This window comes from Hyalella azteca, unplaced genomic scaffold, assembly GCF_000764305.2.
Source record: "Hyalella azteca isolate HAZT.00-mixed unplaced genomic scaffold, Hazt_2.0.2 contig14097, whole genome shotgun sequence".
Classification (NCBI taxonomy): Eukaryota; Metazoa; Arthropoda; class Malacostraca; order Amphipoda; family Hyalellidae; genus Hyalella; species Hyalella azteca.
Genome location: NW_025943995.1, coordinates 318,603 through 332,448, shown reverse-complemented (window position 1 = coordinate 332,448; position 13,846 = coordinate 318,603). Strand labels below are relative to the sequence as shown.

At 36.0% G+C, this 13,846-nt stretch overlaps 1 protein-coding gene across 1 annotated transcript; it reads right to left on the bottom strand.

The window, feature by feature from the left end:
* Positions 1 to 204: 204 nt before the first annotated feature.
* LOC108673244 (ATP-dependent RNA helicase HAS1) lies at positions 205 to 13,040 on the bottom strand. The gene is made up of 10 exons (XM_018161043.2): positions 12,808 to 13,040; positions 5,961 to 6,233; positions 5,536 to 5,685; positions 4,723 to 4,887; positions 4,067 to 4,231; positions 3,058 to 3,218; positions 2,566 to 2,717; positions 2,085 to 2,256; positions 1,242 to 1,382; positions 205 to 355 (listed from the first exon to the last, which is right to left on the bottom strand). The coding sequence occupies exons 1-10, from the start codon at positions 12,890 to 12,892 to the stop codon at positions 221 to 223; spliced, it is 1,599 nt and encodes a 532-aa protein (XP_018016532.1). The 5' UTR covers positions 12,893 to 13,040; the 3' UTR covers positions 205 to 220.
* Between the last annotated feature and the right edge of the window lie 806 nt (positions 13,041 to 13,846).

Below are 13,846 nucleotides of genomic sequence, written 5' to 3'. Positions count from 1 at the left end.
ACGTGGCAATAATTCAAACTTAGATCAACCAAAAGCCCAATCGAAAAATTGTGATAGTTTACTTCACGAACTGGTAAATGCGTTACAGATTAATGTCATACAATAATTTTGATCAACGTGAAAATCATAATTGAAATAATTTTTTTCAGTCCTATCCACATCAGAGCAGGATTGATCATTTCAGGTTCGAATTGAAGATCATGGTAAAAGTACAGCTTTATTATGATCTCTTATCATAAGGCTTTTTAAAAGCTTGTTTTCCAAAGGCTTTCTTCTTCTCACGTTTGGTTTGGAATTCCATGGCGTCATGAGTGCTCTTGAATACGGATTCCTTCAACATGAAACTCCTTGCAACCTGAGCAAGAGAGTATGGATTAATCAGCAATGTGAACTGGTTGTCTAGTACCACCAGAAAACACCAGAAAATCTGATGCAACTAATATTCAATACAAGATTCACCAAATTCATTAATGGCTGACGAGAGTTAGAACTTGACAAGATGTTTGTTAGACCAAAACAGTAGCTTCACAAATTATTTCCAAACAAGAAATAAATTAAGATATTGAGTCTATATCTCTTTTGCAAGGGACCGAAAAATTGGTTATGGATTAGTAATTAGTTAGAAATCTTGAATTTATTGTTGTTCTGATGACTCGTCACGAGTGGAATAGCAGAATGCTTCGTCTCATTCATATAGTGAGCTGCCGTATCATTTAATGTCGAAGAAAAAATGACACAATGATTGAACCAAGTAGGCAATAACTAGTGCCATCATAAATGCTCGTAGACTACAATACCTACGTTACCATACCATAGTTACAATATCTATGTTGCAAACTAAACATGAATCGTTTGGCTATCCATATGATTACGAAAGAATGAGTATTGGATTTTCAACTGATAATAATAATGAATAATAATAGCGGTTTTAGCGTTTATTAGGCAGTAGGCCTTTAGCCTATTCTTAGCATCGCAGAACGTTCACAGCTTGTCGCGGTTGCGAACACGCAACTCACTGCTTCAATTTTGCTTTGCTTAACCACCCGACTTCCTCGCCTATTCTGACCAGAACAGTAGCACACAGCTTTGATCGAACCCGCACCTCTCTGCTCCAACACTGATACTCTGAACTGTAACCACTGGGCCACATTTAGCATAAAATTATGACGAGTGAATTTACTTTAACGATGAATTACTTCTTTTATACGACTATTATTGATGATTGATGTGGAGTTACTCACGTTGTTGAGGTCGAGGTTGTTCTTATTGTAGATGTACTTGATGCCATGCGAGAGATAGGAGCGGATGTACGACGTAAAAGCGGTCTTGGCTAGGGTCTTCATGAAGCCATTGCGATCGACTAGCTCCTGCATCTTAGCGTACTGTCAACAATACGAATGAAACATGTACAAAACATGCGCTACTTCAATGCTCAATAAAAATTAAACAAATACATATAATAATGATATGAAACATAATACATACTTACAATTGAAACGTATACAGAAACATGCGCACCTTCAATGTTCAATACAAACGACGCATTGAACTGTAAAACAATGGGTGAATTGAAATACTACATGTAAGGCGACCTAAAATATATGATGAATGCTGTTCTAAACTAAGCCAAGTTAAAATGCAAAGCGAACACAAAATCATAAATGAGTTGAATTCCAAGTTAGCACCCCAATTATGACTAATTTTCAAATCCAGATGACTTTGTCCGCTCAGAAGGAACATAAGCGAGACATTTGTCTAAACCTACCTATATTAGCAAACCATCACCAATGCTTTTATCTCTAATAAGTAAAGTTAAAGTTAATAGAAAAAGGATTAAATACCAACATGTCACATTGAATTAGAGATATCAATACAGATATACCTACCTAGTGTTCGAAGTGTCTCTTAAATCTGAACTCAGAGCTAAACCCTTGTCTAAATTTACGTAAAAACATTATGCCAAAATTATGCTGCAAGATATAATATTTTTAACTTCAATAAACATCAATTATATAACTAGTATCGCAAGAACAATAATGTACTACAAGGCAAAATGGAAGAGAAAAGAGAGGCAGGAGACTGACATCTTGAGCATGGTACTTCTCGAGCAGCGGCCACACGACCGTCTTCTCGGTGAGCTGCACGTTGTGCGCGCGCATGAAGTTCACGAACTCGAACTCCTCGGGACGAAGGAAGACGAGCGCCTTCCCCTCCCGCCCTCCTCTCGCCGTGCGCCCCACGCGGTGAATGTATTCCCTGCGGCATGACAGCAATAGTAGCTTTATTCCCTGTGACAAGTGGGAAGATAATAGATGATATGTTTGGCAATACTGGATAACACCTCTGTCGATGCATGTTCATTAACCTCAAACTACATTCCCTGCGGACGTATGTTATGTAACATAATGCATATTCTCTGCTGAATGTATGCTCCCATAAATATTGATATCGGACGCATAAATTGGTATACCAGTGTTCAATGCTGAGTTATTAAAATCATATCTTCCTTCAATCAGAAAATAATATCCATCAATGCCAACATGAGACGATTGGTCTCATTGATACCTCGGGTCATCAGGCGGATCGTACTGGATGATGATGTCCACTACAGGAATATCCCAGCCTCTCGCTGCGATGTCCGTGCACAGCAGTACGCCCTGACCTTCTCTGTTGTACCTGTTGAAAATCACGTTGCGCTCCTCTTGTGACATTTGGCCCTGCATATTAAAACAAATTTCGTTATTCATTTAATAATTTATAGATTATATGTAATTTATATGTTATTCATTTAATAAATTGACGTGACTCCTGCGAAAAACTTTGAGCCTCTAAAGCAATATTTAATGCAGCAGTTACGATTGAATTACACTTTTGCTTTCTCGAAGTAGTTTAATAATTAGGTAGGATTGCCTTTAGAAAGTTTGTATACCACGAAATTTGCCTTACCAAGCAGAAAACGTGCACAAAGGGAGACTTGCATTAAATATTGGGTGATGCAGCCACATCGCCTTGTGCTCTACATACAAGTGCTCCAGCAGCGACATTTAATAAACTCACGTGAATGCAGTGGCACTGCAAATGAAGACTGCTCAGCAGTGTTTGGTAGAGAGCAATGCTGTGGCGGGAGTTAACAAACACCATCACTTTCTTGGCACGAAGATTCTCCAGTAGACAATATAAAACGAAGAATCTTTTTTCACTTGGGCAAAATAGGTAATCTGGAGGAGGAGAAACAAAGGAGGTAAAAAATAGGTAATCTGGAGGAGAAACAAAGGTTGGAAGCCTTATTGCTGAGTGTGCAAGATATTGTGAAATTAAGAGCATTTTTTTAAAACTATCTCAAGCAAACAGTCTCTGACAGTATTTTATGGAGTGAATGTTTAGTATATAGTGTGGTTTTTGACTTGTGCGAGTGGTCTGGGACTTGTGTAGTGTGGCAGCTGCTCTAGAGGTTACGAGAAAGCTCATTTCTTCAAAATACAATAGGATAAGTTCCACGTACTGTGCACTAGCATCACTTTTCTCAGCAATGTAAATGCAAAAAAAAAGAAAAAAAGAGACCGAAGAATTAATTGTTTACCACTTCTTGGTTTTCAGAATCGAATTATTCTTTGTGGTACCTTCCTTCAAGCACACTGTACAGCTTCCCTTTAATTTTCCATTAGTTCATACAGCTCTTTAAATTTCACAGTGAATTTTTCCTAGCTTCCTTGTTGTCTATGCAAACTCTCAGTTAAGAAGAATGGTTCAAACAAATAGCAGGAAATTACGCAATGCTGTCTGCAGACGGCACATTACTACCCAGTTGGCACGGTATATTCTCAAGATTTTGAAAATTACACAATATACTGCTCACCCTCAAATATTTTAAATAACACACTGGATGATAGTCATAGAAAGCACAAGAAAAAACATCATTATAATTTTCAGTTTTGCAAGAAGATATTTATAGATAATTGATTATCTCGTGCATTCTTTACCATAGAACAAGAAATTATTCAACTTCATTGACTGACATATTCAATAATTAGAACTAAAATTATAGATGAGGAGGATGTAAGCTAACCTTGCTGCAACTGCCCTACAGTGGCTTGTTCTTGTGATAGCCTTAAGTCAATGATTTGTACAGGCACTCCTTTATTATTGCTGTAGAAAGCCTGGCTGCCCAGCTTCTGAACTTTGGTGTCATCTGTTGCACTGAACATAAGCGTCTGATGACCATTACCAGATTCTGATGGATAGTGACATTAGTTAACATGTAACTAAAGTTAAAACTTTACAACACAATGTAAAGAAAAAGAATAAACTGCCACCACTGACTCGTCTAATAGATTGCTTGCACCACACCCATGTCTGGCATCCATCTTGTCCTGAAAACTACATGCTCAGCTGGACCATCTTAAGTAACCACATTACAACTCTAATGTCACTCATAGAAATATTTATTCAAATTTTAGGCAATACAATAAATGCATAAATATAGAATATTATGCAGGACACAGATTTATTTTGTCTAACATTTCAAGTACTTGCTCATAAGATAATTTAATGACTATATATTGTAATATGTTGATCACTTTATTGTTTAGTATCAAATTTGTCAACTCAGGGAGACATTGATAGAGAGAATCCATTCAAACATCATGAATAGATAGATTTTTAACTCCTACAAATTACAAAGTTATGAGATAAATTTTTGAGTGACCAGCTAGAATTACTCACGACCCAATTTATCAAGAAGTTTCTTCATTTCTTTCTCAAATCCCATCTCAAAAAGTCGATCAGCTTCATCAATGACCAAAGAAAGGAATTTGTTATAAATAAAACCTTCTGAATTATAGAGATGATCAATCAGCCTGCCTGGTGTGCCAACCACAATGCTGCATCCTGAAGAGAAATGAGGCAATTTCAGAATTGAAAACATGTTTGTGACAGAAATAATATAAAATGAATGACAGTAAAATGAACGGTGAAGTGTGGAACACAACCCTGATGTCATCAAAACACAAGAGAGTAGACCTCATGGCAGCAAAAAATATAAATATTTGCAATATTATCACAGTGCAATTGACAAATATTTTATTCTTCATGTGGACATTTATCTATTGATAAGGAATCTCCATCTAAATTTAAAATTCATTAAATTTATTCAATTGTAACCATATAAGCCCATGTGTGAGGCAATGGGTAGAATGTATTAGAAGCTTGGCTGCTATGGGTTTACGTATATGACTACTGGTACTGAAAATGAAATGATCTCAACTGAAAGGAACCAAATGCAAAAATTACCATTGAAATTTTTAGATATCATTGATTGATTCTTAGCATATTCACAAAGAAATGGAATGATTTGCTAGCATATAAACCTCTGAAAAATTCCAACATGAAAAGGAATTTATAACAAATGACCAGTAAAACAGGTTTCACAAACACTTCACAGATCACTTCAGCATGATGGGTAACCCCAACTTGCATCTGAATTAATTTCAGTTATCTTTTTGCAATGTATTTCAACAACCAAATGAAAATTCTCACCCCAGTATAACTGTTTAGCTTCATCCTTCTTGACACCGCCACCACGCACCATACCAGGGCGCTGTTTACAGAACTGCATGAGGTCATTGAGTACAGCATATGTCTGCATGGCCAACTCTCTGGTGGGGCACACTACAATAGCCACAGTACCTGGGGATAAAGGAACTTGACTTGCAGCACAAAGATCTTCAACATTTTAACAGGAATGCTTTTCAGTTCATCAAACAAAAAACACTAAGACTATGATAACAAAGAAAAACAGATTTCTTAGCAAGAAGTTAAATTATTTCCAAAATTATGTGATTTTAGACCTATGACTGCATAATATTTCAAATATTGTTCATTTCTTTTAAGCACCAGATAGTCAGGTAGTTTAAAACAACCACAAAACTGAAACTGAATAAAAGTAAACAAGATGAACCCACCTGTTGATGCATCAACATTTAAATCTTGTAATAGTTGCACTAGAGGTATTAAATATGCCAAAGTTTTGCCTGAACCAGTTTTGGCAATTGCTTTGATAGAAGGTTTGTCTTGTCCTGTGAGGAGAAGATCAAACACGCGGCTTTGAATCTCCGTGAGGTGCGTCAAGCCCATCTTCATGATGGCCTGGTACAGTGGGGGAGCCAGCAGGTGCTCAATGCTTGCATATGTTCTGCTTGTGGTGCCATTACACGAGGATGGCAAGTGAGCAGTTCCTGTGTAAAAATTTTGTCAGCAAACTTTATATTTATATGTAATACATCATAAAATACAAAACTAGCATAAACCAGTTCATATATAAATTTCCTTGCTAATGGATGAAAATTAAATTGTGGTTTCAAATGTGTTTTTTTTTTATTAAAGAGGAGCATGTTGGGAGCTTGGGTTTTGCTCTCAAGACTCAAGCCTGTCAAGGAACATTGCTGTGCTGTTATGTGTTGATATCATTGAAACTTCATTTCAATTTTCAGACGTTCTTGTACTCGAACCAAGGATTAATTCATCAATGTAGTTATAAATTTCTTGGTTTCTCAGTATTCTGAGCAGTTTAATATTCAGTTTAATCACAATTTTCTTGCATTAACCATGAGAAACACCAATGATTGGTTTCACCTGAATGATCCTCTAAAATATTAGAGGAAATTACACAATAATCAGTTGAAATTAATTGAAATTTGAATATTTTCAATAGTCTAAAATACATCACACTTTTCAAATAGATACCCAAATATTACTCAAAAATATGGCAAATAGTTGAAACATCTATTCCTGGAAAGAAATTATTCTATTTGGAAGAATAGTCAACTTTTATTTGCTTTCAGCAAAATTATTGTTAGATACCATACTAATACTTTTGATGTTTGTTAATAGATTATTTCATCCATGACTGATCAGAAATAGATATATATTGAATTAAAGTGATGCAAGAGTCAATTAGACATTACTGCTTGAAATTGAATCATCCTGCGCTGCAATGTACATGCATTGGAGCTGGTATTACTATGCAAGTCATAGGTCACATATCTCGATGCAAATATTAAAGTTCTTAATATGTTTTTTACTCTAATTTGCTTATTCTATAGAAATTTCTAATAAAAGGATTTTGTTTATTGCAACTCAGTTGCTTAGAAAACTGAAACTATATACTATTTTCTCAGATTTCTGACATGACCACTAGCTGAACACAATCCATGTCTTTACAATCATGCTAAGATCAAGTTCAATATTATTATGTTTGTCATGAGGTTATTATTAAAAACATAATTTTGAGCATGGATTTTTATTGTTCTGATTTATGCTTTTCAATTTGTAACTTTAAATTCATAACTCTACTAAAAAGCATCATATATTACTCAAATGTATTTCATGAACTTTTTGCTTAAACATTTCATTCATGTTTTCATTTTATTCATTTGCTTAAAAATTTTGTGGAGAGTAAGGTATACTGGTATATACTATCAATCAGGGCTGGGAAAGTCCACTTTTTAAAATATTTTAAATATTTTCATATAATTTCAGTAGGTATGAAATCTTGCGGCTCTAATGTCATGTATGTTTCTTTTATTGAAAAAATCGCAGCTTGCACCCCGCAAAAATGTTGTTTCATAAAATTTTCAACTTCCGCAATCCAAAATACTTTGACAATCCTGCCAAAATATCCTGCGCAACGTAATAACAACAAGTCAATCTTAAACGTTTCCTAAAAGATCGCATGGTTGTGGTCATGTCAGAGCAGTCAGACCACTCAGACTCATAGTGACAAACCAGAGATTATTTAGAATCTGTCCTTATTTAATTTCCTCATTCACCCCACTGTGCAGAAAGTGGGTGAATATCAAAAGATATTTGGCAATGCATCTTTAGGTAGCAAAATTTATGCCTTCTGAAGGACTTGCCAACACATTTGGATTGAAATTATTGCATATGAGAAATAACTTCAAAATTACTGGAAATCTGAAAGACCGCAGATACACACAGTAAGGTTTCTGCCTTTCCGGTATGCCAGAAGGATCAGGATGCAGTGAACCAGGCTGTAAAGTAGGGCCTTTCAGCTCGAGATATTGGCGTCTTTTCAAGCTCTCCATCAGCCACCTAGACCTTAAATCGGCGTCCATGGCCGATCATAAACTATGGCTTGGGCAACCATGACTGATCATAAACTATAGCTTGCTTGATTAGCCCCACAGTCACCGCTTGCATCTTCAGCTTGTTTGATTACTTGTATCTATCACCTGATCACAATGTGCATACGTCTGGCAAGCCCAATGCTACTGCTGAAAAAACTTGTCAATCTATTGTGTTCTAACGCGATTTATTGTGTTCTAACGCAATCTATTGTGTTCTAACGTAATCTATTGCGTTCTACCATGATCTACAGTGTTCTAACGTGATCTATTGCATTCGAACGCAATCTATAGCGTTTTAACGCAATCTATAGCGTTTTAACGCAATCTATAGCGTTTTAACTTGATCTATTGTGTTCTAACGCAATCTATTGTGTTCTAACGCAATCTATTGTGTTCTAACGCAATCTATTGTGTTCTAATGCAATCTATTGTGTTCTAACGCAATCTATTGTGTTCTAACGCAATCTATTATGTTCTAACGCAATCTATTGTGTTTTAACGCAATCTATTGTGTTTTAACGCAATCTATTGTGTTCTAACGCAATCTATTGTGTTTTAACGCAATCTATTCTGTTTTAACGCAATCTATTGTGTTTTAATGCAATCTATTGTGTTTTAACGCAATCTATTGTGTTTGAACGCAATCTATTGTGTTTTGATGCAATCTATTGTGTTCTAATGCAATCTATTGTGTTCTAATGTTATCTATTGTATTCTAACAGTTCTATTGCAATCTATTGCATTCTAGCATGATCTATTACGTTCTAACACAATCTATTGCACTTTAACGCTATCTATTGCCTTCTAGCGCGAGCTATTGCCTTCTAGCGCGAGCTATTGCATTCTAGTGCAAGCTATTGCGTTCTAGCGCAATCTATTGCATTATAACGCGATCTATTGTGTTCTAACATGATCTATTGCGTTCTAACGCAATCTATTGCGTTCTAACCCGATCTATTGTGTTCTAACACGATCTATTGCATTCTATTGCAATCTATTGTGTTCTAACATGATCTATTGCACTCTAAAGCAATTTAATGTAACCCAAGGCAATCTAATATAGCCCAAGGCAATCTAATGTAGCCTAAGGCAATCTCATGTAACCTAATGTAAGCTAATGCATTCTAATTCAATCTAATATAACCTAATACAATATAATGCATTCAAATTCGAACTAACACTTTCTACTGCAATCTAAAGCATTCTAATGCATTCTTATGTAACCTAATGCAATGTAATGCAATCTAATGTAACCTAATGTAACCTAATGAAATCTTATGTAGGTACCCTAATTCAATTTATTGCGTTCTAGTGCATTCTAATGCATTGCCATGAAATCTAGTGTAATCAAATAAAATAATGCATTCTTACACATTCTAATTCAGTCTATTTAATTTTACTGAATTAGGTTGGCTTGAATTGGGCTGGAATGACTTAATTAGGGTTGAATTTGGTTGGGTTGAATTGAGTTGGGTGTGGTTGAATTGGGTTGAATCAAGTTGGAACAAGTTAGATTGGTTTTGGTTGAGTATGGTTTAATTGGGTTGAGTTTAATTGAATTTTGGTTGATTTGAGTTAGGTGGGGTTGAATTTGGTTGGACTGAATTGGGTTGATTTGAATTGGGTTGGGTTGAATTGGTTTTGGTTGAATTGGATTGGGTTGAATTGGTTTTGGTTTGATTGGGCTGGGTTAAATATGGTTAGGATGAATTGGGTTGGGTTGAATTGGGTTGCTTTTGGTTAGATTGGGTTGGGTTAAATTTGGTTAGGATGAATTGGGTTGGATTGCATTGGGAAGGATTGGGTTGAGATGAATTGGGATCAATTGGGTTGGGTTGAATTGGCTTGGGTTTGTAATGGCTTGGGTTGAATTGGCTTGGGTTTGTAATGGCTTGGGTTGAATTGGTTAGGATTGGGTTGAGTTGGCTTGGGTTGTAATGGTTTGGGCGGAATTGGTTAGGATTGCATTGGGTTGGGTTTGGCTGAATTTGATTGGGTTGCATTGGGTTGGCTTGGACCATGGTCAGGAAGGTGCAGCATGTAAGCCGGAGGTTCGTTTTGGGATGTACGCCAGTACGCCAGGGAAGAAAGTTGCCAATATGCTTGCTAAAAACGGAAGTGTAACCCTCACCAATGCTGCATGATCAACACAGGCACACGTGCTTTACGATTGATGCCTGGCGATCGTCACAAACACACGTGCTTTACGATCTATATAGCCGATGCCCAATGATCAACACTGATGCGCGCTCTTTGCGATCAAAGTGGCCGATACCTAATGATCGACACAAGCGCACGCGATTTACGATCGTTTCAGCCGATGCTCAATGATCAATACTGATGCACGCTCTTTGCGATCAAAGTGGAAGATGCCTAATGATCGATACAAGCGCGCGCGATTTACGATCGGTTTAGCCAATGCCCAATGATCAACACAGAAGCGCGCTCTCTGCGATCAAAGTGGCCGATGCTTAATGATCGACACAAGCGAATAACACAAAATATGGTAACACTAACAATATGGCATTAACAACACAACACATTGCAACACAAAATATCACTGCACAACAGCACTGCACTCATCACAACATATCACTATACAACACATTATAACACACCCTAACATGACATCACATTATAACATGACATCACATTATAACATAACATATTATAACAAACAATATCATAGCACAACATATTACAACACAACATAATGTACCAACATGACATAACTCAATGCACTGTAACACAACATAACATAAATAACATAGCATGACACATTGTAATGACATGACACAATACATTATAACATAAACAATCATGATATAACTCTATACATTGTAACATAACATAGAACAACAAAACAAATTATACTGAAACATATCCTAATAAAACACATTATAAGACATTATAACTCAACCCAGCACATTATAGCACATCATAATATAGCATCAAAAATTATAACACAATCAAACATGATACAACACATTGTAACACAACATAACATAACCCATGATACTATATCATATCACATTATAACACAACCTAATATAATAGAATACATCATAACATAAAAAATTAAAACACAACAGAACACAGGACAACAGAACATAATATAATACAATATATTATGTTGCATTATAATGTGATGTATTATGTTATGTTGTTATAATGTGCTACGTTATGATGTGTTATGTTATGTTGTTATACAGTACTGTGCAATGTTATGTGTTATGTTATGATGTGTTATGTTGTTATACTGTGCTATGTTATGATGTGTTATGTTACGTTGTTATACTGTGCAATGTTATGTGTTATGTTGTTATACTGTGCTATGTTATGATGTGTTGTTATTTTGTTATACTGTGCAATGTTATGATGTGTATGTTATGTTGTTATACTGTGCAATGTTATAATGTGTTATGTTGTTATACTGTGCTATGCTATGATGTGCTATGTTATGTTGTTATACTGTGCTGTGTCTGTCTCTTATACACATCTAGATGTGTATAAGAGACAGGCACTAGATCGTAATAGAACGCACTAGATCGCATTAGAAGGCACTAGATCGTAATAGAACGCACTAGATCGTAATAGAACGCACTAGATTGCATTAGAAGGCACTAGATCGTAATAGAATGCACTAAATCGTAATAGAATGCACTAGATCGCATTAGAAGGCACTAGATCGTAATAGAGCGCACTAGATCGTAATAGAACGCACTAGATTGCATTAGAAGGCACTAGATCATAATAGAACGCACTAGATCATAATAGAACGCACTAGATCGTAATAGAACGCATTATTTGTTTTGGGAAATTATTTCCCAAAACTCAAGATTTAAACCAATTTCTTAAGTATGATAATGCTGGTATCCATGATACTTTACTGGTCTACTTATAAGACTCAAAATGAACTTGAGGGAGAGTCTAAAAAACTCTCTGCTTTGTCACTATGCACGGCCCAATTTTTTTACCAACGTAGTACGGCGCACCGCGCAGGTCGTTAAAATGACAAAATAAATTCCCGCGCACCTGGCACATCTTCCTGGCCATGGTCTGAAAGCATAAATTTTGCTACTGAAGCGTCGCCAAAGATCTTGCAATATTCATCCACTCTCTGCCATAGTGGCAAAGCAGAGAGTTTTTTAGACTCTCCCTCAAGTTCATTTGTGAGTCCTATAAGTAGACCAGTAAAGTATCCTGGATACCAGAAGTATCATACATAAGAAATTGATTTAAATCTTGGGTAAATGAGGAAATTAAAAATGAACTGATTCTAAAAAATCTGTGGTTTGCCACTATGCTCTCTGCACAGTGGTTAAATACCATCTATCTATGAAATTTTGAAGCGCACTGGCCCAAATTGGAGCACACGCCCTGGAATAAGAGTAGATAATTTATTAGTACTAAATACTGACTGAAAAATAGAAATTAAAGCTGGAAAAATTCATTTCATTGATGCAAATCAGAGGAGTTGATCTAAAATTTGACTTGATAGTAGGCTAGCACTAGGCAGTAGGCACTAGCCACTAGCCAGCCTATTAGGAGTTTAGAAGATTGGATCATTTGCAGCGTGCCAGTGTTCCACATCAACACCGAAATCTAAGTCTCAACTTCAAAGTCAAGGCTCAAGCCAGTAGTTTTTTCACCAGCAACTTACCATCATTCACAGTAAGTTCTTTTTTCTTATCTAACACTTTTCTCAACTTCTTATTTAATAGTTTACTCTGCAGCGTTTGCGGCATTATAATTATATATAGGTAATTGCTGGACACTTGCTGCCAAAAAATACAGCTTCTAAAAAACTAAACAACAGCCCAAGGCCCCAAGGGAAAGGAAGGCGTTGGCAATTGGCATGAAGGACGACTGTTTTTAGCGCTGCAATCGAGCACACTAAATCGCAATCGGCAAGAATAGGTTTTCCGCAAATTCGTTTTACTTAAAATTGAAATTCAAACACAAAGTACGTAACAACTAAATTATAACGATTCGTAGTAAATTTTTACTTCAGTCATAAAAAGAAAAATTCAGCTTGGCATGTGATATTTTGGATTCACGCATAAATTCTGTATAGCTTCAATGGCCCACAATTTTCAAAATTGATCTTTGATTTCTGACTCGTCCATCAAAGTGATAATGTTATTATGTAAGACAAATGTCCCAGATTTTTTAGAATATTCTATAATTATATTCATGCAAGTCTTTGGGTGAACTATGAATAATGTCTTACCCAATTTTTCAACCTGAATGAATGCTATTTAGAAAAAATATCTCATGGATAATTCAGAAAGATCGTGTTAAATTATTTTTAAACCCCAAAGAATACTTTTCAAGAAAATATCTCATGGATAATTTACGAAAGATCGGGCAAAATTATTATCCTAATTGATAAAACTGGCTCTATTTACGAGTATAAGCGATAACAGTAGAGATGAAACGCCGCGAGTAGGTCGGGCAGGAGAAAGCCCGATCTTTCTCTTGCTTGACTTACAAGTCCCGGCTGCCCCGAGGCGTTGAAACTTCTGCTTCTGGCTCTAATTAGAACGATAAACCGTGAAAAAATACGTGTAGATCTAAATGAGACCGTTAAAAATCCTCGAAAATTATTTTTTTGTCATTTGAAGCCTTATGATTGGTTTCTTGACTCGAGTCGTGCGGATAGGTTCATTGCGAAAGTCAGAATTTTTTGTTCCTCGGGA

Bases quoted from the DNA above. Each gene is read 5' to 3' on its own strand.
- LOC108673244 (XM_018161043.2), bottom strand. From the start codon at position 12,892: ATGCCGCAAACGCTGCAGAGTAAACTATTAAATAAGAAGTTGAGAAAA. The intron at 6,234-12,807 runs GTAAGTTGCTGG...ATTTTTACACAG, and splicing joins AGAACTTACTGTGAATGATG to GAACTGCTCACTTGCCATCC. The intron at 5,686-5,960 runs GTGGGTTCATCT...CTTTATCCCCAG, and splicing joins AAATGTTGATGCATCAACAG to GTACTGTGGCTATTGTAGTG.